This window comes from Schistocerca cancellata, chromosome 8 (assembly GCF_023864275.1).
Source record: "Schistocerca cancellata isolate TAMUIC-IGC-003103 chromosome 8, iqSchCanc2.1, whole genome shotgun sequence".
In the NCBI taxonomy this organism is placed as follows: domain Eukaryota; kingdom Metazoa; phylum Arthropoda; class Insecta; order Orthoptera; family Acrididae; genus Schistocerca; species Schistocerca cancellata.
Genome location: NC_064633.1, coordinates 224,886,296 through 224,913,866, shown reverse-complemented (window position 1 = coordinate 224,913,866; position 27,571 = coordinate 224,886,296). Strand labels below are relative to the sequence as shown.

The following is a 27,571-nucleotide window of genomic DNA, read 5'->3' as shown; positions in this document are numbered from 1 at the left end:
GCAGGGGATATTAACAGTAACCTCATACTTTTTGCAGATGATGCAGTTATGTTCAATGTAGTAACACCTGAAAAAAAGCTGTACAAATATCCAGCCAAATCTTCGCAAGATTTCTAGCCAGTGTAGACATTGGAAATTTTTTTAAACATTCAGAATGTAAAACTGTGCACTTCAAAATAATAAAAATGTAGTATCCTATTGACTACAATATCAGTGAATCTGTCAATTCATACAAATACCTGGGTGTAACAATCTGTAGGGATATGAAATAGAACAAATATATAAAGGCTGAGTAATAGGTAATCCACGAGGCAGACATTGATTCATTGGTTGAATACTGGGAGATTGCTTACAAATCATTCATGCAAACCATCCTACAATGTTGCTCAAGTTTGTGAGAACCCATACCAAACAGCTCTTATTCACCTGATTAAATGCAGCATTAGAGAAAACATGTATCCAATGGTTCTAAAAATGAATGTAGTGAAACCAGTGTATAAAAAGGGAAGTAAGGAAGAAGTCTCCAACTATAGACCAATATCATTAATTCCCACTTTTAGTAAGAAATTCGAAAGCATTATCCTTTGTCAGCTAAGTGCCTTTTTCACAAAACAAACTGCTTGTAGATTCGCAGCATGGCTTCAGAAAAGAGCTAAGTACAACCACAGCAGTTACACAGTTCATCCATGAAGTTTACTGTCTGGTGGACCAGAAGATGCAGACTGCAGGTATATTTTTGGACCTGACAAGAGCATCTGATACAGTAAACCATAGGGTACTTCTTTAAAAGCTAAAATCTTATAGTATTGGGGATCAAGCCATGAATCTTCTAACCATGTACCTGTTGAATCTTAAGCAAAGCACTAAATTGTCATACAAACTAGATAATAAAATCATGAACTCCCAGTCCACCAGTGAACCTGTATTACAAGGTGTACCACAGGGCTCAATCCTTGGACCATTTCTCTTCCTTATATATATATTAACGACATTGCACAACCCATTAACTCCCATATTGTAAGCTATGCAGATGACACGTCAATCTTATTCTATGGGAGCGAATCTAAAGAACTAGAATCTCTTGCTACTAGTGGTGTAACAGAAGTAACAAAACACTTCAATGATCAGGGACTCAAGGTGAATGCCACCAAATCTCAACTACTGACATTTACAACAGGCAGTTCTCATCACAACAAAATGAATAGTGTGTTTAATATCTCTGCAACAGAAAATGGTAACTGTAGATTCCTGGGTGTATATGTTGATGAAAATTTGTGGTGGACATACCACATTAATTTCGTATGCAGAAAAGTCAGTAGTGCCATATATCTCCTCAGCCAGCTCGCAAAGATAGTTCCTAGCCAAGAACTGAAATTAGTATATTATGGAACACTTTACCCCTTTCTCAATTACGGAATTGAACTATGGGGCTGTGCAGCTGATGTACATTTAAAAAGAATACTACTACTACTACTACTACTACTACAGAAAAGAGCAATAAGACTTATACATGGGATGGGACATAGAGATACATGTCGTGAAGTGTTTGTGCAGCACGAATATCTGACAATATATTCTCTGTACATCTTCAAAATAGTTGAATTTTTTTATAAGTCAACCAACAGAAGCTATCAAGGGCAGCGATGTACACGATCACAACACTAGAACAAAGTTTAACTATTTCCATAACAGAACAATGTTAAAAATGACTGATAGAAGTCCATATATCAGTGGTTTGATTTGGTATAACAAGCTACCAAACTCTCTAAGAATGTACACAGGAATTTTTTTTAAAACAAAATTAAAATCTTTGCTAATAGAAAAATGTTTATATTCTTTCAACGAATTTTAAGATAGTGATTGTAACATGAGGCATTAGCATATCAGTTGTAATGTGATAAGTGTAAAAAATAGACATAAGAAGCAACAGCTACAGAATATAGTGTATTTTATAAGTATAAATATAACCATAGTATTAAGTCTGACGTTTGCAAAAGCCATCATTACGTTGGCTCCATGCAAAGAAAATGTAAATAAATAAATAAATAAATAAATAAAGCACTAACAGGGGATACTGAATGCATACAAAGAAAGGCAACATGAATGGCCTCAAGTTTGTTTGACCCACTGGAGAGGGTCTCTCTTTAAGATGGATGAAAACTATCCCACCACAACCCATTTAGAAAGTTTTTAGAACCCACTTAAATGTTGAATCTAGGAATATGTTACAACCCCCTACATATCACTCTCATAGGAATAGTGAAAACGAGATTATTTACAGTGTGCACAGAGACTTTTGAGCACAATTGTCCCCCACCAGCCCCATACTTAATATCTGCATGGAACACGAAAAAGCCCTAATACAGGGGAACTTCGATTTTACATTCTCCAATTTCAAATTTTTCGTGATTCTATGCCATAAGTTCATAGATCCTGTGAAAAACCTGTAAGATCAATGCTAAAAGTTCTCCACTTTTACATTTCTTCCTGTTAAGACTTACTTCAATTCTAAGTTCTTACTCGACGTCTCACATGACTTCGTCCCATTTTCTTCCTATTGATATTTGATGTGACTGAACAAGTTAAGTGGCTCAGAAGACAGATGGTTCGCAAACAGGTGGTGATGGAATTAAGGGAATATTTTAGGCCACTGAGGAGTGGGGAGATTTGAGAGAGGAAATGCTGGTGTAATCCACAATTTAGCTTCAACTGCACAATTATGACACTACTAATATTTTGCAGCAGTAATGGAGAAACATGACAGTCATTTACATTTACATTTACATTTACATTTATACTCCGCAAGCCACCCAACGGTGTGTGGCGGATGTGAAGTGTTCCAGACTGAGCAAATATGTGATGAAGGGGCCCAGCCACCACCTTTTCTTGTGCCACTTATAACTCAGTCTCATCATTTTGCATGTATTTCTAATGTACTGTATTCAGCAACAATACCAAGCACCTATCTTTGAAATTCAGACACTGAGTCTCGAAGAATATGCTTGGTCATAATCAAGGAAACGTCGCCCATTTCTGGCTAGTGAACTCTTATTGGCTGGCAATTTGTTAAGTCGCTCAATAGCCAGTGCAGCCATCACACCAGACTAACACACATAAAATGAGCTCACCTACAGGACGTGTTGAGAGGGGAGACGCCGTTCAGCGACGGAAATGCAGGTAGGGGTGAAAGCATTTTGTGAAGTGCTGAAAATATACTTTTCATGCAGATGATGTGCTATGACATTGATGTCACACGGAAATAGAATGAGGGTTTGCAATAGCACATTTTACAGACTGACAAACTGCCTATTGGCTTCTGTCTCGGGTTCTTCGGCTGACGTTCATCTAATGATTTTTCTGACGTTTCGCCAGCACGAGTGGCTGGCATTGTCAAAGCTTCACCCTCCATTGCCGGTGGTGAACTGGAGGCGAGCTCGCGGCCGCAGACTATATGTACCTGGCGCGCCAACGTCCGAGGGCTTCTCCATGGTCATTTCCGGTGCGGTTCTCATCTTGCTACCTGCGGCGCTCGTTCGCTGCAGTACGGGAAGCCAGGATCCGTTTACCTTAAGGCTTTCCTCCTTCTTGTTGAAACTGTTCGCGTGTTTTTGGATTTCTACAGCTTCTCTGAACAAGCACGTGTGATAGTGCTTCTCTACAGCCAGAACTTCCGTGTCGGCGAATTTCCGTGGTCGGTCCCATTCAGTGCGTGCTCTGCCACGGCCGATTTCTCCACCTGCCCCAACCTGCAATGTCGCTTATGCTCTTTGATCCTGGTGTTAATGGATCGTCCAGTCATTCCGACATAAACTTTTCCGCAAGTGCAAGATATACGGTATATTCCCGACATTTCAAGTGGGTCTCTTTTCTCCTTCGCCGATCTAAGACACTCTTTGATCTTCCTTGTCGGTTTGAAAATCGTCTTTACGCCGTGTTTGCGCAATATACGGCCGATTCTGTCCGTCACTCTGGGAATGTATGGCAGAAAGGCCATACCCGACATTTCTTTTTCTGGTTCCTTACTTCGCCGAGTGTTTGGCTCTGTTACACTTCTAATGTAATTTGTGGAGTACCCATTGGTCCTCAGAACAGTTTCCAGGTGTTTCATTTCTCGTTTGAGGTGTTGAGGCTCACATATTCGTCCTGCTCTCTTTACGAGCGTACTAATCATGCCTCTTTTCTGGCTCGGGTGGTGGTTTGACAGTTTGTGCAGGTATCGGTCCGTGTGTGTCGGTTTTCGATACACGCTGTGTCCCAGGTTTTCGCCGTCCCTTGTGACCAGCACATCTAGAAATGGCAGTTTCTTGTCCTTTTCTACTTCCATGGTAAATGTTATGTTGGCATGGAGGCTGTTCAAGTGTCTCAGGAATTCACCGAGCTGTTCTTAACCATGGCTCCACACCACGAAAGTATCATCGATGTACCTGTACCACACCTTAGGTTTGCAAGTCGCCAAGTCCAGTGCCTGTGCTTCGAATTGTTCCATGAAGAAGTTGGCCACCACTGGACTGAGAGGACTACCCATGGCGACGCCTTCCAGCTGTTCGTAGAAATCGCCATTCCACGTGAAATAGCTCATGGTGAGACATGCATGGAAGAGCTTTTTGATGTCTTGCGGGAACGTGGAACCGATGTGCTCCAGAGCGTCGCTGAGTGGCACTTTCGTAAATAACGAAACAACATCAAAGCTGACAAGGATATCGTTTGGCGCAAGTTTCAGTTTCTTCAGCTTCTCAATGAAATTTCCTGAGTCCTTAATGTATGTGTCGACACATACATTAAGGACACAGAACATTTCATTGAGAAGCTGAAGAAACTGAAACTTGCGCCAAACGATATCCTTGTCAGCTTTGATGTTGTTTCGTTATTTACGAAAGTGCCACTCAGCGACGCTCTGGAGCACATCGGTTCCACGTTCCCGCAAGACATCAAAAAGCTCTTCCATGCATGTCTCACCATGAGCTATTTCACGTGGAATGGCGATTTCTACGAACAGCTGGAAGGCGTCGCCATGGGTAGTCCTCTCAGTCCAGTGGTGGCCAACTTCTTCATGGAACAATTCGAAGCACAGGCACTGGACTTGGCGACTTGCAAACCTAAGGTGTGGTACAGGTACATCGATGATACTTTCGTGGTGTGGAGCCATGGTTAAGAACAGCTCGGTGAATTCCTGAGACACTTGAACAGCCTCCATGCCAACATAACATTTACCATGGAAGTAGAAAAGGACAAGAAACTGCCATTTCTAGATGTGCTGGTCACAAGGGACGGCGAAAACCTAGGACACAGCGTGTATCGAAAACTGACACACACGGACCGATACCTGCACAAACTGTCAAACCACCACCCGAGCCAGAAAAGAGGCATGATTAGTACGCTCGTAAAGAGAGCAGGACGAATATGTGAGCCTCAACACCTCAAACGAGAAATGAAACACCTGGAAACTGTTCTGAGGACCAATGGGTACTCCACAAATTACATTAGAAGTGTAACAGAACCAAACACTCGGCGAAGTAAGGAACCAGAAAAAGAAATGTCGGGTACGGCCTTTCTGCCATACATTCCCAGAGTGACGGACAGAATCGGCCGTATATTGCGCAAACACGGCGTAAAGACGATTTTCAAACCGACAAGGAAGATCAAAGAGTGTCTTAGATCGGCGAAGGAGAAAAAGAGACCCATTTGCAATGTCGGGAATATACCGTATACCTTGCACATGCGGAAAAGTTTATGCCGGAATGACTGGACGATCCATTAACACCAGGATCAAAGAGCATAAGCGACATTGCAGGTTGGGGCAGGTGGAGAAATCGGCCGTGGCAGAGCACGCACTGAATGAGACCGACCACGGAAATTCGCCGACACGGAAGTTCTGGCTGTAGAGAAGCACTATCACACGCGCTTGTTCAGAGAAGCTGTAGAAATCCAAAAGCACACGAACAGTTTCAACAAGAAGGAGGAAAGCCTTAAGGTAAACGGATCCTGGCTTCCCGTACTGCAGCGAACGACCGTCGCAGGTAGCAAGATGAGAACCGCACCGGAAATGACCGTGGAGAAGCCCTCGGACGTTGGCGCGCCAGGTACATATAGTCTGCGCCCGCGAGCTCGCCTCCAGTTCACCACCGGCAATGGAGGGTGAAGCTTTGACAATGCCAGCCACTCGTGCTGGCGTAACGGCAGAAAAATCATTAGATGAACGTCGGCCGAAGAACCCGAGACAGAAGCCAATAGGCAGTTTGTCAACAAGTGGCCACGAAAGCCTTAACAATTTTGTATTTTACAGACTATCGTGTTTAAACCTGACAGATGCAGTTGCAACAACTACATATGCTACTAGTGTATTTCCTTTGCACCATACACTGTAGATCGTAAAGATTGGTAGCAGTGATAGAGGGCATGAAGCAAAACTGCAGCACCTGAGCTTTCTTTCAGATTTACATCCTACACAGTGTACAGAAATTCACTGAGCTGACATCTACTAAGATTGTTAGCATCAACTGGGGAAGTAAACTCATTTTTTCCAAGTCTGTTTCTCTCACCAAGCCTAAAATAACACTAACGATGTTGAGCATATAAAGTGCCGCTCATAAGGAAAGCATTAAACAATAACAGTAATGGGGACAAAGTATGTAATTAAGCAGATGTTCACATTTATGCTTATAGTTTAATCACTTCGCTGCTGTGATGTTTTTGGTTTAATTCAACATGTTCATGTTCATCAATTTTTGCTTTTGTCTGGGTGAAAACAAAGGAGGATGTCTCAAAAACGTGTGTTTTGAACATATAATTTGTGGTCATAGCATGTCAGAAAACAGTTATATTACCCTGTACCCAAATACTAATTTCAATTCTTTTGAGGAGTTTTTACTTGCTGTTAAACATCTGTAATTTTTTAAGAACTAATTAAATTCATTACTACAATTTATTATATTGTATTGTACATTTAAATTCCTTGACTTAGATTGTATACAAGGTATTTTTAATTCTGTATGCCAATTACATGCGTTTTTGCTCATATTTTGGGGTTTTTTAACATATTCCTCAATTTTTTTGCTTTTTAAGTCTGGACTGTATGAAAACATAAAATAGGAGTCTCACTGAAAATGGTATAATAGGGAACTTCATGCACTTCTCAGTAAAAGTGTGAAGTCTATATGTAGATTGTAGATTAGAAATTAAGTCAACACATATCACACACACAAATGACATTTAAATTTTAACAACTGAGCTACAGTCATGTACTATTACACCAGTGTACAAGCCACTTAAATGTTGATTTTATCTTCCACAAGCCAAATAATTTTCATAACCAAAACATCAAGACTGTACTGGGGGATTTTAACTGGTGTAGAATCAACTGGGATATAACTCAACTGATTAAAATAGAGGACTAGGAATTTGTATATAAAGAGAGGGGCTCGATTCTGTTTTGTCCCTAAACTAACAGCACTGTAATGTGGCAGATGGCAGGGAGGATATTACTGAGAACATTTCTCACCATGTAGAAGAACCCATCCCCAGCATACAACAGTGCCTTTTATCTTGTTTGGCTTCTAGAGTTGTCCTAGTACAAACTGAACCCTTCAAACATTTAAGTTGAAGTAAGCAAAGCCAAGGTTTTCGGAAAACTGGATCTCTAAGTGGAATACGCAGAGGCAGACCCAAAAAATTACAAGAATCTGTCATACTTGCAAAGAAAATATCAAGGAGGCATATTCCACATGGATAGACGCCCCAAACCATGCCTGGCCTTGACTTAAGTTCACAAGATCTCTTGAACGAACACTGTATCAAGTACAACACACATCCTTATTCAACAGATACAACTGAACTTGGAGAAGATCTACTCTTAAACATACATGAACAATGATGGGAAAGATGAGCTAAACTACTATATAACCTGGACATGGAACAGAACAGTCTAAGGGCATAGCAATAATTCAACAAGTCTGCTGCTGAGCACAAATGTTACTCCGAACCAGACTGCTCACTAACTACTACCGAATTTCAGCAAGACAAGACAGGAGGCAACTGGAGCGAGTCTTAGGTGAAACATGGCAGGAGAGAGTGAATCATTACAAGTTCCATTCTCACCTGAGTAACTGGGAAGAGCAGTGCAAGAATTCCAAGAAAATAAATCAACAGGATCTTATAACATACAAACTGAACAAATAAAGCAGTTTGGTTCAAAAAAACTAATGAATGGATAGTGAACGTGATGAACAGATGTTTGGAAACATTTCAAGTTCCCAAACCGTGGAGGAGAGCACAAATACTAGCATTACTAAAGCTATCCAAAGAGCCAACTGAGCCCAACGATTTCCTCCTTGTTTCCTTAACCAACCACGTATAGGAACTACCGGAAAGAAAGATCTGTCACTAACAGCACACAAAATCAGCACAAAACTGACTCCTGAAGAAGCTGGTTTCAGACCAGGGAATACAAAGTCAAGTACAAAACCTCACTCCACATACTTAAGACAGTCTGGAATGTAATTAATAATTGCTGGTGTCTTTGTCGACCTTTCTGCTTCTACAATACAGTGAACAACCAACAACTACTCCTGAAAGTCTTTGAAATAAAGGACATTTGACTGATTACATGTTAAGAAGCACGCTACAGAATCAAAGATTCCACATGATCCTCCAAGGAAAGAAAAGTACATGGAGAAGCCAAAAGAATGGATTACCACAATGAAGAGTCTTTCCCCTACTATCTACAATATGTACACAAATGACCAGCCACACTAGTTACAAATAAAAAGATTTATATACGCAGGCAACATTCCCACTGTTGCTCAAGGAAGAACATTTGAGAGGTCGAAAGAAAACCAACAAAGTCTCTGGAAACCTTGGGGAACTACTATGAGGAGAATCACCTTTGACCTAACCCAGGTATGTGCATTCCATCTGTGTCTTAGAGAAGCCACAAGACAGTTGACAAAAGGATAGGGAGGGGTCGTCAGGCTAGACCACTGCACCAACTCCCAATATTTGGGAGTCAGCCTAGACCATACACTATATATTAAAGAGACTGTACTGAGCTTAAAGGAAAAATATGTGCAAATATTGTGTGACAACTGACTGAATCAACATGGGAAGTGCAGCCTGCATTTGTTCGATCTTCAGCAATGGGACTATTTTTGTAGCTGGAGAATATGTGGCACCAGTATATGGGAGCAGTCTTACCACTGCAAACAAATTGATGCCATTGTAAATGAGACTGTTGGAATTGTTGCTATTTCTACGGCCTACACCTCTCCACAAAATTTATGCTTTTATAGCCTCAGTATCACCAGATATCAGAGTCAAAGTAGCTGGTGAAATAGAGAGGAGAAAACAGCAAACCTACTCATGGCACTTAATGCATAACCATCAATGTTTGGTGAGTAATCACAGCAACCATTTAACTCAGGTAAATGAAGTGACTTTTTGTTTGTAATTTGTGATGCTTATGTAGCTGTCTATTCTGACATTTGCTAATTTGATATTGCAGAATGCTTTCATAAGATTGGTGTTACATTTCTGGCATCCATGAACAGTTTCATTTAAGGATCTTATTTTCTCTAATGTTTCATTAAAAATGAAATTATTGAGAAGCATGGCATGAACATAGCTCAGCCACTACAGTTAGTCACAGTTTGTTATAGATAACTGATAATGTACATGACTTACCCGCAGCAAGTGCTGGACCAAGTTTCCATGCCACCATTAGAAGAGGAAAATTCCACGGAACTATCTGACCGCATACACCCACAGGTTCATGTCGAGTATATGTAAAATAATCGCCATCATAAGGTACAGTTTTACCATGAATTTTGTCTGCCCAACCAGCATAGTACCGCAGAGTTTTTACACTCAGATCTAAGTCTGCAGCATATGATGCTGTGTATGGCTTCCCATTATCCAACGTCTCTAAGCTCTGGAACCAATTTTTAAAAATAAAATAAATTCACAAACAAAGTATAATCAGTAGAAATAACAGGAAACTTTTACAGAGATCAAGATATCTAAATACTATCTCAGATTCCCTGCATACATGTCAATGATTTATTTCAATGTTTCTAATCCACCATTGATTCAAATGCGTTATTGAAGTAGCTGTTCCCTCCTTACAATAAATATGTCACAGCTAATATGACTCATGGTAAATTACTTCAAGAAGTAAAAACCATGCAGTGCAGTTCAGGAAGGAGAGAAGATTAAAGTTCAACTTAAATTTCACAATGAAAACATAAGCCAAAAGTTCAATCTCTGATAGAACAAGTGTAAGGAAGAAAAATTACCTGTCATGTCCTTTCTAAAATAGTCATCCTGGCACATATCTTAAATGACTGAAGGAAACCATGAGAAACAAAGCTGGATGACTGTACAGCGGAAACATGTTCTAGATGCAAGTCCAGTACCTAACAATTACATCACCTTCCTCAGCTCATTTTTGCAGTACGTACAATTACAATATCATCAAATTAAAGCTGTATTTACACTGCACCATTGGTTCTGTATAAGCAAAAGTGCCCAAACTTGGAGAAGAGGGAGGAAGAATGAAAATCTTCATTGCCAGCACCAGCATTGTCTGACTGCAAACAAGAGCAATCAGGCAAGTACTCACACTCTATAGACAATTATGTCACAAAGAGTAACTTCAAGCTATTTAACAATGATTTATCAATCCTTCCATAAGGCATCTATTAAATCAGTGGCACACAAGTGCACAGCTATGCACTGGGTTTTTTTTCCTAAATCCATTAACACTATGTTGAATACAAAAATTAGTAACTATTATGACTAACACAAGACACGCACAGGGAACAGAATCTAAATAACTCGATGGATGCTGCAGTGCTAGGCACAAAACTGTTTCTTACTCATCCTGTAAGGGAGCTGTGGTGTTCCAGGAAAGACCATTCCCCCATCTTGAATGCTAAATGCTCTTAAGTTTATAGACTATGGTACTAATAATAGTACACAAATAGTGTGATCCAATACATACAAGACCTTGATACCCGTATATAACTGTTATTTGTGTTATTTTACACTGGAGAACTGTGTTCAAATGTTGGCATGTGGTAGTTTTGTAATCTTTGTAAACATATATTGCCATACAATAAATAAAATATATAATAATAGCAGCAGTGGCAGCAGCCATGGTGGTGGTAGTGGTGGTGGTGGTAGTAGTAGTAGTAGTAGTAGTAGTAAGACTGGTATGATACAGCTCTTCAAAGTAGTCTATCATGTCACATTCCCTTCATCTCTGGGTAACTACTACACCCACAAATATGAGTCTGCCAACTGTTTTCAAGTCTTGATCCCTGCCAATGACGTAACTGCCTCTCTCATTTCCCTCCATTTCCAAACTAACTTTTTCTTATTGACTCAGGATGCATCCCTTTAACTCACCCTATCTTCTTGAAAAGCTGTGTCATAAAACTCTTCTTCTCATTTCAATTAAGTATCTTTTCATTAGTTACACAATCTATCAATCAAATCTTTGGCATTATCTGAAGCACCATATTTCAAAAGCTTCTATTTCTGTCTTTTGTGTACTGCTTATTATCCACATGAGGTCATGGTCTGGCAGTATGATTACTTGCAAGTGTGATACATAAATGAATTGAACAAAATAATATAAACACTCATAAACTAATCCTGCAAAAATGTCACTTGTCCAATGTGTTATTAGAGAAGGAAATTGAATGCACAACTTGTCCTCCAAAATACCCCACACAGGTTCATTTATAATCAGATCAAGGAACTTAAATGTGACACCAAGTGTTTTACTTGATTGGTGTACTGATTAAATCAATCTCCAACAATTCCAAAAGGTGGATGGGAGCATTACTGTCCTCGTAGACACGTCATTCTCCAAGGATCACAGTTTGCAATACTGAATGAAAGTGGTCACTTAGAATATTAGCATAATGCTGCCCTGAAACACACTCTTGCAGGCCAACAACTAGGCACAAATTGTAGTGTGATATCACACCAGACACGCTTCACTCGACACCTTCCATGATTCAGTCCCACAGAGACAGTCGACATGATAGATTTCCACTGGTGTTCTCCAAATATTAACACATTCACTGACCAGGAATAACGTCATTGATGATTCACCTGCAAAATGAAATTCTCCCATCTGCTGAAGTCATGTGACACCTGTCATTACCAGTCAGTTGTGAATTTCGATGATTATTGTGCTTGGCAGGCAATGTTTTGTTTTTCTTTCTGATGTAGGCTGTCATTACAGTCTGCACAGTACTTCTCATGATATTGATCAACATGGATTTGTTTATTAGTGAGGCTTCAGCAAGACAAGCCTAACAAATTGTACCTCTTAAAATCTGTCTTCCCAGTATCATGACAGTAGGCTGCTCATTAGCATGGAGTTAGTGCTACGAAGTGCACATGCTTGTGAGTTGCACTCTCATTCATTCTTTTGCAACAAAAAACAACTAACCACTGTCAATATCTATCACAAGTTAACCTATGTTTATGGGGAACGCTGTATGAGCATTCAACTGCTCAGCCTCATACAGCTCCAATGACCTGAGGGGGGCTGGGGACATTTGAATGGTGAGTGTTCCCGCATGCTCCATATTCACCCCAAGTGATTTCCGGTGTTCCCTCAACTCAAAAGGCCATTTTGGAGGTAAGCACTACAACACCAATAATGAAGTCACATCAACAGTGAACAGTTGGCTACGATCACAGTCATGTCATGTTACCAAAATTGTTTAAAAAACTATGGTGATTTTGTAGAAAAATAACACAAGCCTTGTATAATACCAATAAAATTATTTCAACGTGATAAATTGTTTGTAATAAAAAAATAGGAAACCTTACTTATTCACTGCCCCTGTATTTTGTATTTGACCACTGCATAGACTGATGTTAGGACATTCTTGCCTGTTAGATTGTTCTCTTCAATAGTAGAGAGCAGGAGTATGGCAGGTTTCCTTTAAGTACTGTTATTACACAGGTGTTTATATTCTTTTATACAACTCTGGTAATAATTTTTACAAATGCAAGATAAACATTACTGGTTTCAGTCGTTGCTGGTAAATAAAACGTTACTGAAATGAAAAAAAGGTAGCTTTACATGGGAGAACATCCTGAACATTAGCTATACAAAACATTTAGCGAATGTATTTCAGTATTTACAATTTGCTTTCATTGCACTTGGTGGTATGCTAAGTGGTCCAGTAACTTACAGCCAGGTATTGCCTGTCTCTTTCAATGAGATCAGCTAGCCGGTTGAGCAGTAAGCCTCTTTCACTTGCATTAATGGTTCGCCAAGCACTTCCAAATCTAAAGGCATCCTGAGCTGCTTTCACTGCCTTGTCAACATCAGCCTGCAAAACAGCAAAATAAAAGAACTATCAAATATTAATATTTATGGGAAATTATAACTGATTTTTTTTTTCCATCATCAACTAGACACAAAGTTTTAAGTGCCTGAAGTTATTAGGCTTACCTTATCACCTTCTTGTATCTCTGCAATCACTTCTTCTGTGGCTGGATTAATTGTCTTGAAAGTTTTGGATGAAGAGGACTTGTGCCATTCATTGTTTATGAAAATCTGTAACAATAAATGAAATTCTATACATAAAAATACTAAACTTTGTAAAACACTAAAATTTGGTGCCTGTATGCTACAGTTTTGAAAGTTTTTTTGACCAATTACTTGTGTTGTATTACTTTTTGTAGTGATGTTATGTTGGTAAAAGCATTGGTCCTGATATCAGAAAGCTAACGTCAACATTTAATTGCAAAGAACAATCTATACACACATTATGAAAATGTATGAATGTATGTACCACATCTCCTCCTAAACCACTGGACTGATTTCAACCAAATTTTGTACACATACCCCGTACTATCAGGCAACAACTGTTGTGGGAGTAAGAACAAGCAACCTATTGTAACACAGGAGATATAACATCATAAAAACTGAGATGCATGAAAAAATGCTGCATCATGCATGAAGTTTTAACACATTTATTCATTAGTATTAAGACACTCCTATAATGAAGTCAACTTAAGGACATCCACGACACCTGACAGTGCTTTTGAAAGCTTTCACCCTCTAAGCACAAATGGCTGTAAGTAAAGACAATAGCCGTCTATTGAGCTATGAAGAGGTGTTGCCATAGAGACATTTATGGCATCGCATCACAGACATACAGTGTAGCTGCAACCAGCTGCCTGGACACATTAACTAGACATAATGCTTGTAATCAAGTTTCGATTTAAATAAACATTACAGAGAATTTGTATTTTGCATAGGCCTACTACGTTTCTTAATTTGTAAACTGTACTTTCACATTTGTATATTATGCATATATCTTGTATAACTGTTTCACAATTTCACAGGTGTTTTCACAAATACATGGAAATGAAATTTTACACTACAAATACAGTTCTCTTTTTTCATTTCTAACAGAAAATTGTTAAAATGAATATACAACAATGCTGAGAAGTCAGTAATTCCATTATTTTCTCAAAATTGCTTAAGTTAGCACTACCACCTATTTGAAATTAGGCTCTCCCAGAACAGCTCTTTGCCCGGTCAAGTAACAAGTTGTAACACATTAATAAAATTTTGTCAGATGTGACAGAGGCACCGGTAGTCTGACAGGGAGAGGAGAGAGGAGCAGATGGTTGGTTGGTTGGTTGGTTGATAGATTGTGGGTGGGGGGGTCAACAGTAAGATCATCAGTCCCTTGATCCAAGGTGGCAGAAACTAAGGAAGGAACAACACCAACAGTACAGTCCAGTTGATGGGAAAGGAAAATGTGCAAACAAAGAGGCAGAAGGACCATAGGGGTGGGAGGAAGAATAAAAAACAGGGGGGAAGTGGGGATGGACTAGAACAGGGAGTGCCCCAGAGCCATGATGCACAAAGGGGCACTGGCACTGCCACCAAATTGACCCATCCTGATTCCCACACCATACCATGATTGTGCACAACAGTGACAACACCAAGGGAAAAATGTCACAAGGAAAATGGGAAACAAAATGGATGAACGGCTATACAAAATGTAGGAAAAATGGGGGAAAGTAATCCTGGCTGGTGTAGAGGCAAGGCTAAAGGTTCCCAAAACCAGATCAATGCTAACCAAGGGACTCCAATTCAGGAACGAAATTCAGGTGCTTAACCACGAAGAAACCGAAAACATACGTATACATGCTACGGTCATCTGCTAACACCTAAGGAGGGTTGGCGGACAAAATTTAAACTGCCCATCCATGTACGAGGGCAATCCCAAAAGTAAGGTCTTTTTTTTCCCCTAAGTGCATAGACCTGTTTATTTCTACAATGGTTTACATCAGTTTACAGCTTGAACATTTAGCTATTTTTCGATATAATCACCATTTCTGTCTATGGATTTTTGTGGACCTAGTGGCAGTTTTTGTATGCTCATGTCATACCAGCTCACCGTCATGCTGTTCAGAAAGTTACGAACCTCTTCCTTCATCTCGTCATAGGAGCTGAATCGCTTTCCGGCCAAATGTTATTTTAACTTGAGGAACAGGTGACAGTCACTGGGAGCCAAGTAAGGACTGTAGGGTGATTATTATTATTATGATTTCCATTTTTCTCAGACCTTAGGTCTGGTTAAAAATGGAAAGTGACGCGGACCTTCATCAAGCGTGACTTCCTTTTAACTGTACGGTATATGTTACATTGTATTTAGGAACTTTCGGGTTATTGAACACGTATCAGTAATTACGGATTTCTGTAGTTGTATATATACGTTTGGATGTAGCAGTATTGCGTTGATGTACTGGTGGATATTGTGTGGTATGACTCCTGTAGTTGATAGTATAATCGGTATAATGTCAACTTATCCTGATGCCACATGTCCTTGACTTCCTCAGCCAGTTGGATGTATTTTTCAATTTTTTCTCCTGTTTTCTTCTGTATATTTGTTGTATTGGGTATGGATATTTCGATTAGTTGTGTTAATTTCTTCTTTTTATTGGTGAGTATGATGTCAGGTTTGTTATGTGGTGTTGTTTAATCTGTTATAATGGTTCTGTTCCAGTATAATTTGTATTCATCATTCTCCAGTACATTTTGTGGTGCATACTTGTATGTGGGAACGTGTTGTTTTATTAGTTTATGTTTTATGGCAAGTTGTTGATGTATTATTTTTGCTACATTGTCATGTCTTCTGGGGTATTCTGTATTTGCTAGTATTGTACATCCACTTGTGATGTGATCTACTGTTTCTATTTGTTGTTTGCAAAGTCTGCATTTATCTGTTGTGGTATTGGGATCTTTAATAATGTGCTTGCTGTAATATCTGGTGTTTATTGTTTGATCCTGTATTGCAATCATGAATCCTTCCGTCTCACTGTATATATTGCCTTTCCTTAGCCATGTGTTGGATGCGTCTTGATCGATGTGTGGCTGTGTTAGATTATCCGGGTGCTTGCCATGTAGTGTTATCTTTTTCCAATTTACTTTCTTCGTATCTGTTTATGTTATGTGATCTAAAGGGTTGTAGAAGTGGTTATGAAATTGCAGTGGTGTAGCTGATGTATTTATATGAGTGATTGCTTTGTGTATTTTGCTAGTTTCTGCTCGTTCTAGAAAGAATTTTCTTAAATTGTCTACCTGTCCATAATGTAGTTATAATAGAAGGAAACATTCCACGTAGGAAAAATATACCTAAAAACAAATATGATGTGACTTGCCAAATGAAGGTGCTGGCAGGTCGACAGACACACAAACGAACACAAACACACACACAAAATTCAAGCTTTCGCAACAAACAGTTGTCTCATCTGGAAAGAGGGAAGGAGAGGGAAAGACAAAAGGATGTGGGTTTTAAGGGAGAGGGTAAGGGGTCATTCCAGTCCCGGGAGTGGAAAGACTTACCTTAGGGGGAAAAAAGGACAGGTATACACTCGCGCGCACACACACATATCCATCCACACATGTACAGACAAATGTAGGTTTTTTATGTCGATGAATCCCCTTCCTCCTTCCTTTCTGCTTAATGTGAATCTTTCTGTTGCTGAATGTATGTGATGTATTCTATATTTGTGGCATTGTGAACGTGTAAATGTATTGAGTGCTTCTAGGTCTGTGTTACTCCATTTCACTACTCCAAATGAGTAGGTCAATATTGGTATAGCATAAGTATTTATAGCTTTTGTCTTGTTTCTTGCTGTCAGTTCTGTTTTCAGTATTTTTGTTAGTCTTTGTCTATATTTTTCTTTTAGTTCTTCTTTAATATTTGTATTATCTATTCCTATTTTTGTCTGTATCCTAGATATTTATAGGCATCTGTTTTTTCCATTGCTTCTATGGAGTCACTGTGGTTATTCAATATGTAATCTTCTTGTTCAATGTGTTTTCCCTTGACTATGCTATTTTTCTTACATTTGTCTGTTCCAAAAGCCATATTTATATCATTGCTGAATACTTCAGTTACCTTTAGTAATTGGTTGAGTTGTTGATTGGTTGCTGCCAGTAGTTTTAGATCATCCATGTATAGCAAATGTGTGATTTTGTGTGGGTATGTTCCAGTAATATTATATCCATAATTTGTATTATTTAGCATGTTGGATAGTGGGTTCAGAGCAAGACAGAACCAGAAAGGACTTAATGAGTCTCCTTGCTATATTCCACGCTTAATCTGTATTGGCTGTGATGTGATATTATCTGAATTTGTTTGGATATTAAGTGTGGTTTTCCAGTTTTTCATTACTATGTTTAGGAACCGTATCAATTTAGGATCTACTTTGTATATTTCCAATATCTGTAGTAACCATGAGTGGGGTACACTATCAAAAGCTTTTTGGTAATCAATGTATGCGTAGTGTCGCGACACTTGTTTAGTTTTAGCTTGATATGTCACCTCTGTATTTATTATCAGTTGCTCTTTACATCCTCGTGCTCCTTTGCAGCAGCCTTTTTGCACCACCATTATTATTAGGGTGATTATGTTCCACTGAAACTGCTGCAGCAGAGCAACAGTCTGCCGAGTGATGGGTGGGCGAGCGTTGTCATGTAGAACGTGTACGCTCTTGCTCCTCATTCCTCTTTTCCGATTCTGAATTGCCAGTATGAGTTTTTTCAGAGTCTCACAGTACCTGTCAGCATTAATTGTGGTCCCAGCGATTCAGCTCCAATGACGAGGTGAAAGAAGAGGTTCATAACTTTCTGAACAGCATGGCAGCATACAAAAACTGCAAATGTCTACAAAATTGCATCGACAGAAATGGTGATTATGTCAAAAAAATAGCTACATGTTCAAGCTGTAAACTGATGTAAACCATTGTAGAAATAAACAGTTCTATGCACTTATAAAAAATATAGGAGACCTTACTTTTGGGATTACCCTCGTATCTAAAGATCATTTGTGTAGTTCATGCTATAGGTTCTTTCCTCACAATGCAGCCAAGAAACCACCATTTGGAACAAGATGCTCACATAGATTGGAAGTGTTTAGTAGGGGCTACAAAAGACTGCATCAAGATGGAAGAAATACCCATTTAGTTGAATATGATCTGGAAGCTGTCTGCTGCTGTCCAAAGACAACTGCTAAAGCATTGTTTTATTGATGAAGACTTGCTGTGTACAACCTAACTGTATACAATACATTTCCATCTATACTCTGCAAGTGTGTGGTGCAGGGTACTCCGTGTATCACTGTCACTCCTCCCCCTCCACATCTTCTCTATTCCTTGAATCAGTCCTATCTGGTATAGATCCCATGCTGATGAGTAACATCCAAGTATTGGTCTAACAAACATTCTGCATGCTACTTCCTTTGCTAATGGACTACAGTGCCTGAGGATTCTTCCAATGACTCACTCTGGCATCTGCTTTACTAGCACTTAACTTTTGTGGACATTTTATTTCAAATCGCTCCATACGCATCCTTTCTAGTATTTAATGGAGGTACTGTTTGGGCAATTGTGTAACTACACAACAGTGTATTTCTGCATATGCATTCATAATATGTTACATTTGTTTATGTTTATTGTCAATTGACATTCATTGTACCACGTATCGATCCTCTGAAAGTCTTCCTGCATCTCGTTACAATTTTTTTGCATCGCTACTTCTCTGTCTACAACACAACAGCTTCGTTCACAAAAAGCCTGACACAACTTCTAACATTATCTATTAGATCATTCATATATATTGTGAAAACTTATGATCCTATAAACATTCCTCTGGGACACACAGTTACTTTTACCTCTCAAGACTTCTCTTTGTTCAGATTGACATGCTGCGTTCTCTTTGTCAGAAACTCTTCAGTCCGATTGCATAGTTGGTCCGGTATTCCATACGCTCTTATTTTATTCATTAGGTAGCAGTGCAGAACTATAATGCCAGAAGTCAAGGAACACAGCACATACCTTGATGCCTTTTCTGGATCTTGTGGGTGAACAGAAAGCATTGGGTTTCACACGATTTTTGTTTTCGGAATCCATGTTGGTTCCTACAGAGGAGATTTTTGGTCTCCAGAAATGTCACAATATGCGAACATAAAATGAAAATGGGAATGACCTGAGCTTTTTCCCAGGTCGTCAGTAACTTTTCTCCTTCAAAGATCTATGGTACACTGCTCCTAGAGGATGGCAAGTTCTTTCACATGCTCTATATAAAATCGTACTGGCATCCTGTCAGGTCCAGTGGCCTTCCCTCTGCTAAGGAAATCAGATGCTTTTCTCTACTACATTACTTATTTCAACATCAGCCATTTTCTCGTTTGTACTATGATTTAAAAGAGGCACTACAGCGCTGGCTTCCTCTGTGAAACAGTTTTGAAAAAGACATGAGTATTTCAGCCCTTTCTGTGTCATCATCCATTTCACTGCCATGACGGTCACTGACTGACTGGGCTGGGCAGATGCCTTCTATTCATTTACAGATTTAATCTTAGGATTTTCTGTCAAGTTGAGCGACATAATTTTCTTTTCTAATTCATTGAATGATTTACTCATGGGTCTCCTTAAACTAATTTTGACTAACTTTTGTCTGTCCCTGAGACTTTGGCTACATTTAAATTTGTAGTAAAGCCGTCTCGCCGTAGCAGGTTTCTAATATGGCTGTTGAACCACGATGGGTCTCTCCCATCCCTCGCAACTTTGCCTGCTGCATACCAATATAAACAGGGTGTATATGGGGACAAGGAAAAAAAATTCCCGGATTTCTCCCGGATATCCCGTTTAAAAAATACGCTTTTTCCCGGGCGAAAATACACTTTTTCTGTGCTAACTGACAGATTTTCCGTAGATTTTCCCTCGGAACTGCAAAACTTATCAATTCTTTATACGTTGCATATTTTCGTATTACGAAAGTATAAATTCGAATTGCACCAAACACAGCGCGTTAGTTTGCGGAGCGTTGAAACCGAGGTTGCGATGTCCTTTTGTAAGCGAGTCATATCTCAAGCCACGAGATCTCGTCAGCCGATGACTGCAGCTATTCAGAGCATAGGACACATGTTATAGTCAGCCAATAGCAAGATCACTGGTTAAATAGCGCGAACACTCAAGAGGAAAAGTTAACGGTTTACATTAATGTACACAGTACCGTATATCTACAATAAAAGCTAAGCTCTCACATATAATATTATAATATATAATATTATTAACACGCTACAACAGAAGCTTAGCTTTCACAAGTAATATTGATCTTCTTTTGCGTGTGTTATACTTTAAGATACATCACACAAATGTGCCAGTAAATTTAATATTATGACATAAATGTCTCGGCTCGAAACTCTTGTAAGTGGCTGGTCCTCAAACTGTTCAGTTTCGAACGCTCTGTGGTTTAGATATCCATCCCACTTTCTCACACGTAACATAATTCATCTTGCGTAAAAAGAAATTTACTTTGAAAGTAACGCTTTTCTAACCACCGTTCGAAATACTATCCGAAGACTGTTAGAAATAGGTTCGATTTACCAGTTTCCAGAGAGCACCAGAAAACAGGCATTATTGTGCGTGTGCAACTGCAGTGGTGTAGGAAGCCAGTATGTTCGTGTTTATAAAGCACTAAAAGGGCTTATATTACACCATAAAAGAAACAGGGCATCAGAGGGTACTCCAAAGAGCATCGGAATTTCGTAAACCATACTAAAATGCATAATTCGGCTTGAAGTGCGAATTGCCTTTTTCCAGATTCACAATGAAGTATGTCCCATCTGATATTAAGCTTTTCAGTGTGGTTTTTGGGATGTAAATTTTCTCGGAGTATCAGTACTCTACGATCTCATTTTTGGTTCTTTATTATGGCATAATGCCATATATGGCAGAAGATGATAACGTGCACTTGAAATTCAGCGAAAAGTTGGAACTAGCCAATACTGTAGAATGAAACACTTCGTTTCAAATAAAATGATTGCCTCAGCGGAAAGATTAATAAAGCCAAATTTCTTTAGCAAACTTGCTAAAATAACTTCACTGTTCTGCAAGGCGATTAATGCTTGACTGCTACTAACTTGGAAATAAAATAAAATCAGAAAACTGAAATTAATAATATATTTTTGCCCTCCATAATTATGTGAATGTATTTTAATTCACTTGATAGCTCCCAGGCCACAGAAATCCGTTTTGTATTCATTTGACTTGGGAGCTGTACACGAAGAGAAGCAGCGAAATCACTTAACGTAAACACGCGTCACGTGGAGGTTAACCCCCTCCCCACTACAACTCAGACAACTCTGTGCAAGTGTAAATCTGGCAGCTAGGGCGCGTGAGAAAAATTTTTCTCGTTTGCATCTGGCTGCTTGCTACTGCTACAGACACGTCATGCTCATAGCAAGCAGTTTATTGTTACGAAGAATTACAGTCTGCGCTCTACGGCCTTTGACATATTTTTGCTATTTGCAAACGCTTGTGCGTGCACGGTTTTTAGTTGTAAATTGCACATTTCCTTTGTCACTAAAGTTTTATTTTTTTCCCCTCTCGTTTATATTTTATTGCTGCAGTATCATTCTCCAGTAGCAGGATACAATAACATTCTTTGCTAGAGAATCAATTCTGCAGCCAAAATTTAAAAAAATTAACTGAAAGCTAAAACAATGAAAAATTCCCGGAATTCCGAAAAATTCCCGGGTTTTTCCCGGTTTTCTCCCGGATGAAAAAATTCCCGGGTTTTTCCCGGATTTCCCGGTTGTCCCGGGTCGTTTGATACTCAACTCTGTTAATGCTGGAGCTAAACTTTTTTGTGCTGACCACTCATAATTTGAAACTGTTTCTTGTTGCTCTTGCTAGGCAGAAAGATCTCTCTACTTTGCAATCCTACATACAGCCATATTCAATGATGCTATAATGCCTTATGATTACAGGTTCAATAGTCGCTGCATGCTAGATGCAGAGTGAAGGGACCATCAAATGTGAATCTGCAGATGTATCTTCAAGCTTATTTAATTTTCTGAGGAAAAAAAAAAAAAAGTTAATGGTAAACACTGAAATTTCTTTATAGATACACGTGAAGGGCAAAAGAGAAATGCAAACATGTCTGCTATGTGCTTGTATGCTGCTGATCATCTTGATATTCCTAAATCACACATTCTTTGAGCTAACTCGAATGGAGTGCAATTCTGTTTATGCCTCGACAGAGAAGACAAGACCGCTTGCTATATTTCATCCATCAGGGTGGTAAGTTGTTTTCAGAATGATTGTCACTAAAGTTCAACAGAAAGGTGTACTAAATTTCCCACAACTGAGATGTTACAAAGCAAAGCACAGAAAAGTTGACAGTGCTGGAAATAATGCCAGCTGGCTCAAGATGATATGGCTTAACTACAAGAAATAAAACTCTTAATGTTTATTTTTAATATATACTATATATCTGGAGAATTTGAAAGAATGTAAATCTCCCACAAAGCTAAATGAGCTGCAAGAATATTTCACACCTCAGCCTTTGTATTATTCACCAATTCCTACAGAGAAAGATAAGGTGCTGAAGGATCTTTTAGATTTTTGTAACATGGGAGTTACACCTCAGCAGTATCATCATTTTGGCAAGTAATTTATAGGAGACACAAATTAATTTTTTGATGATCAAAGTTTTCTGTCTGTTTTGTGGTGTTCTCATGGTGATCATCCTTTTCAGTGCTTGGATTTAAATGCTAATATGAGTGCATTCTTTGTTATCACTACTATCTCAGATGTAACTACTCAAAACACCAGGATGATTAAAGTTAAAACACCACATCTACTACAACAGTGTTTATTTTTGACATTTAATACTTAAGTGAATGAATGTAAACATATTCTAAGAACAATGAGGTATCACTACTATCAGCAATGTGACCTTTGATGGTAACAGAGATAAACAAACCCCCAATATGATGATCCAGAAGGAACACTGCAATGGTGGTAGCCTTGCTAGTCTCATTGCAGTAAACTGCGAAGCTGGCAATATATTTTTGGAATCACAGGTATGCCAACTCTGAACACGTATGGCTGCAGGACATACACATGTCCTTTACATAAATGGTAAATGCACGATATCTAGTTACTATAATTCATGGTATATGCGATCAGGCAGCTTAGTGTAAAGGAAATTTTTTTGAAAAACTTTTGTACAGGCCTAGATCTTCAAATGGCTTCGCTGGTGTTAGGAAATATTAACTCACTCATCTGTGTGTACCATTCAACAGATGGTAATTCTGAAAAACTTTGTTGCACAAATGAAGAACTGTTTATCTTATCTTGCTGTCTTAAATCTGAGATTGCATTGTGTGGTGACTTCAACATGCTTATAGGTGATGGCTGTTCTAAAGAGGGAACCTTCATGAACTTAATCGGCTGTTTGTATCAAACATATTCCCAACAAGGGGTGATGCCCTGTCTAGCCACAGTTATCACCAACTTCCCAACCTCAATATTTGGGATTACAATATCAGTGTAGTTGGACTAATTACTGCAGACTACAGTGCGTTAGTAAAGGAAATCAGCATGGAGAGTAAGAGTAAATTGCTACCACGCACATGACACTAACTACAAATTCAGTAGAAGTGTTATTAAAGGGGCAAGATTACTTAATCTTAAAGCAGCACTGCCTGAATTTGTGGCAGAAAATTGCAGAGATGGGGGCCAGTGCCTCATTTGAGTGTCAGTTCCAAACCTTGGAAAACAGAAGTTGATAACATGTTCCCAATAATGCTCCAGAAGTATCCTGCAGGCAAATGACAATGAGTGGAAAAACCTTTTAAAGGGAAGATGTGGTATATGTCAGAGCTTGATAAATTAAAAGGCTTTTATTAACGTTCTGGGACTGCATGAAGACAGCTTTAGATCTTTCAAATGAAGAAATGCTTCACTGTAACTTCTTGAGAGCCAACAGGATTTACAAAAAGGAAGTGGAGGATGCAAAGAAGAAATACAATGGCAAGTTCATTAAAGAGGCTCATAATCCACGTAAAGCAGGTTGGAATCTGGTGCATGAGCTTAGGAAGAAGTCCTGATGCCTCCAATCAGTACTTTTTGAGTATAGTAAGAAATACCGTAAATTAAATTCTGGACTCAGGTTTAGATCCCGCAGTTCATCATTGCATTATTAAAATCTGGTAGGGAGTGCACCCTAAGGACATTGCAAAAGAAGTAAGTACGTATACACAGTCAGAGCGCGCCAATATCTATGGCATGTCCTGTACAGTCCTGAAGACGATTATTCCAGAGCTTACTCAACCATTAGCCATAGCAAATTTTTATCCTTTGGTGTCTTCCCAGAATTTCTGAAACTGGCATGGGTAGTACCAGTCTACAAAGAAGGTGAACCATGTGAAGTGTCCAGTTCTAGACCAATTTATATAATCCACCTCCTAGATGAAGTTAGAGAGTCTAATGAAACACCAGCTACAAAATTACTTCAAAGACAGTAAACTCTTTCAGGGCACACAGCTTGGTTCATGCAAGGGAAAGTCCACAGTTACAGCAGCAACAGACTTAATTAGGAAGATAAGGCAAGGGTCTGAAGACGGGGAAAAATGTGGCACTGTGTTCTTGGCAAGGCATCTGACTGTATCTCACACAAAATATTGCTTAGTAAATTAAAGTGTTGTGGTACTGCAGTAGTTGTGCTGGCCACTCTTCAATCGTATCTCGAGAACCCAAAGCCGGCAGTAACTCCTAAGAACAAAAACTGGAGAAGGGCATATTCCATGGGTTCGTCATAAGACATCTCCGGTTCCTTATTTACATCAACGATCTGGGTTGTAACAACCCCATATACAATTTGCTGATGACACTATTCTTTTTGCAAAAGGAAAAGCTGCTGCACAAACTCTACAAGCAACAAATGTGCTCTCTGAAAACATCAAATAATGGTTCATTGACACTAAAATGAAAATGAATGAAAAAAATCTGATATGCAGCTTTAGTAATGTTGGATACAAAAATAAGAATGCAGTCAAACTGCTGGCATTCATGACTGACAGCAAACAGTCAATGAATGAGCACAAAGTGTATGTGTGCTTCAAGCTCTCCCATGTAATGTACCTTCTGAGAAGATTAAAAGGTGTATTAAGTTTGGTTGGTTGGGGTTGAAGGGACCAAACAGCAAGGTCATCAGTCCCTTGTTTCAAATGTGGTCCATTCCGATAGTGTGACATCTCAGAAAAGTCAGAATGATAAAAGGGAAAAGGCTAAAAAATGGAAAAGGGCAGTCATGTTGTCAATGGTAAAAACAAAATGAGGTAAGTCAGCAAGAGAGCAAACCCAACCCTACGCTAGAGGCAGGAAATATCCCACCTCTGAAGAAGCAGAGGCAAGACCACCTGCGACTTAAAAGGTGCAACCGCTAAAATGTAGAAGTGCGTATGGGAAAAGGAGACTAACCAAACCTAAAAAATGATAAAAACAGAGTAAGAGGGGAAGAAAAGAGAATCTCGGCCAGGGAGGGTAGTCTGGAATCTCCAAACACAGCTTACAGTGGGAAACACCCCAACACTCACCGCCTGCCCCAACACCAGAGAGAGATTAAAAACCTTAAAACTGAGAATAAAAACCACTTTCCTGGAGGAAACCAAGAACCAGAATCGTCAGCCAGCATCAAAGGTAAAGTGTGGGGGAATCTGTACTTAGCACGCAGAGCCAAAAGAAGGGGACATTCAACCAAAATGCGGGCTACTGCCTGGAAGGCTCCACAACCATGAAGTGGGGGTGGCTCATCACGCAATAGAAAACCATGGGTCAGCCTGGTATGGCCAATGCGGAGACGACACAGTGTGGTCGAGTTTATTAGACAGGGGAGTAGCCTCCCAAGAAGTGGCCCATGACTGTGCGAAGTGGGATTTGATATGAAGCCGTACATCCGCTGCAGGAGGGGTTACAGAAAACGGGGGTAAGTGTCTGCTCCCCCAGCCAAACGAACAGCGAGCTCATTACCCGGGATACCCACATGGCCAGGGACCCCAAAGCAAGTCAATGGAACAAGCAGCACAATGAATATCAGCGAGATGTTCATGGGTGGCAGAGACCAAGGGATGGCGCGAAAAACACCGGTCAATAGCCAGAAGGCCACTCATTGAGTCCGTACATAACAAAACGCGGTTGTGTTGAGACTGTTTAATAAAGATAAGGGCCTGGGAAATTGCCATCAATTCCGCAGTAAACACCCCACATGTAGGTTGCAGCAGATGATTTTCCATTCCAACAGAGGACGTGAAGGCATATCCCACATGATCAGCAGATTTAGAGCCATCAGTGTAAAAAACAACGGCATCCCGAAACTCCCATAAAATGCGGCGGAAAAAGGAATGGAACACCATGAGGGGGATGGAATCTTTCGGACCTCGGCAGAGGTCCACCCGAATTCGAGGCCGAGGAACTAACCAAGGAGGGGTGGAGGGGGTAGAGAGCGAGGAAGACAGGACAAAGAAGGAAGCTGAAAATCACGGCAAAGAGATGCAAGGCGCAGCCCAACTGGTAAACCTGCCCGAGGGCGGGAGTCTGGGCGACATCCATGGTCTGGAAGCAGGATAGAATAGGAAGGATGAGTGGGAGAGGAACGGATACTGAGTGCTTAAGACACCAGAAGCTGGGACCGCCGAACAGAAAGGGGGGGGGGGGGGGGGGGGATCCCAGGTTCAACCAGGAGACTATCAACAGGGCTAGTAGGGAAGGCACCGGTGGACAAACTGATACCACGATGGTGGACTGGATCCAGCACGTGCAGTGTGGAAGGAGCAGCTGAACCATAAACTTGACAACCATAGTCCAAGCGAGACAGAACTAGAGCACAATAAAGGAGGGAACGGTCCGCACCCCAAGAAGAGTGGGCAAGGAAGCGAAGGACATTGAGTTTACAGGAACATCCTACCTTCAGGAGTCTGATATGGGGCAGTCAAGTAAGCTTGTTGTCGAAAAGAAGACCCAGGAAACGAAACTGTGGGAACACAGGCAATCGTTGTGCAGCGAGATAGAGCTCTGGATCAGGGTGGATCGTAGTACGGCGACAGAAGAGGACCACTCGCAATTTTAAAGGAGAGAATTGAAACCCGTGTGAGAGGGTCCATGCAGAGGCACGCCGTATAGCTACCTGGAGCTGCCGTTCTGCAGATGCCATCGAGGAGGAACTAACCCAAAT

General features: G+C 39.9%; 1 protein-coding gene across 1 annotated transcript in view; it reads right to left on the bottom strand.

Moving 5' to 3' along the window:
• LOC126095750 (aldehyde dehydrogenase, mitochondrial) overlaps nucleotides 1-27,571 on the bottom strand; it is a 105,893-nt gene that overhangs the window by 52,807 nt on the left and 25,515 nt on the right. Inside the window, exons 2-4 of the mRNA XM_049910524.1 lie at nucleotides 13,475-13,579; nucleotides 13,212-13,352; nucleotides 9,676-9,922 (exon numbers count right to left, since the gene is read on the bottom strand). Coding sequence (XP_049766481.1) covers nucleotides 9,676-9,922; nucleotides 13,212-13,352; nucleotides 13,475-13,579 — 493 coding nt within the window. The remainder of the gene's footprint in view (nucleotides 1-9,675; nucleotides 9,923-13,211; nucleotides 13,353-13,474; nucleotides 13,580-27,571) is intronic.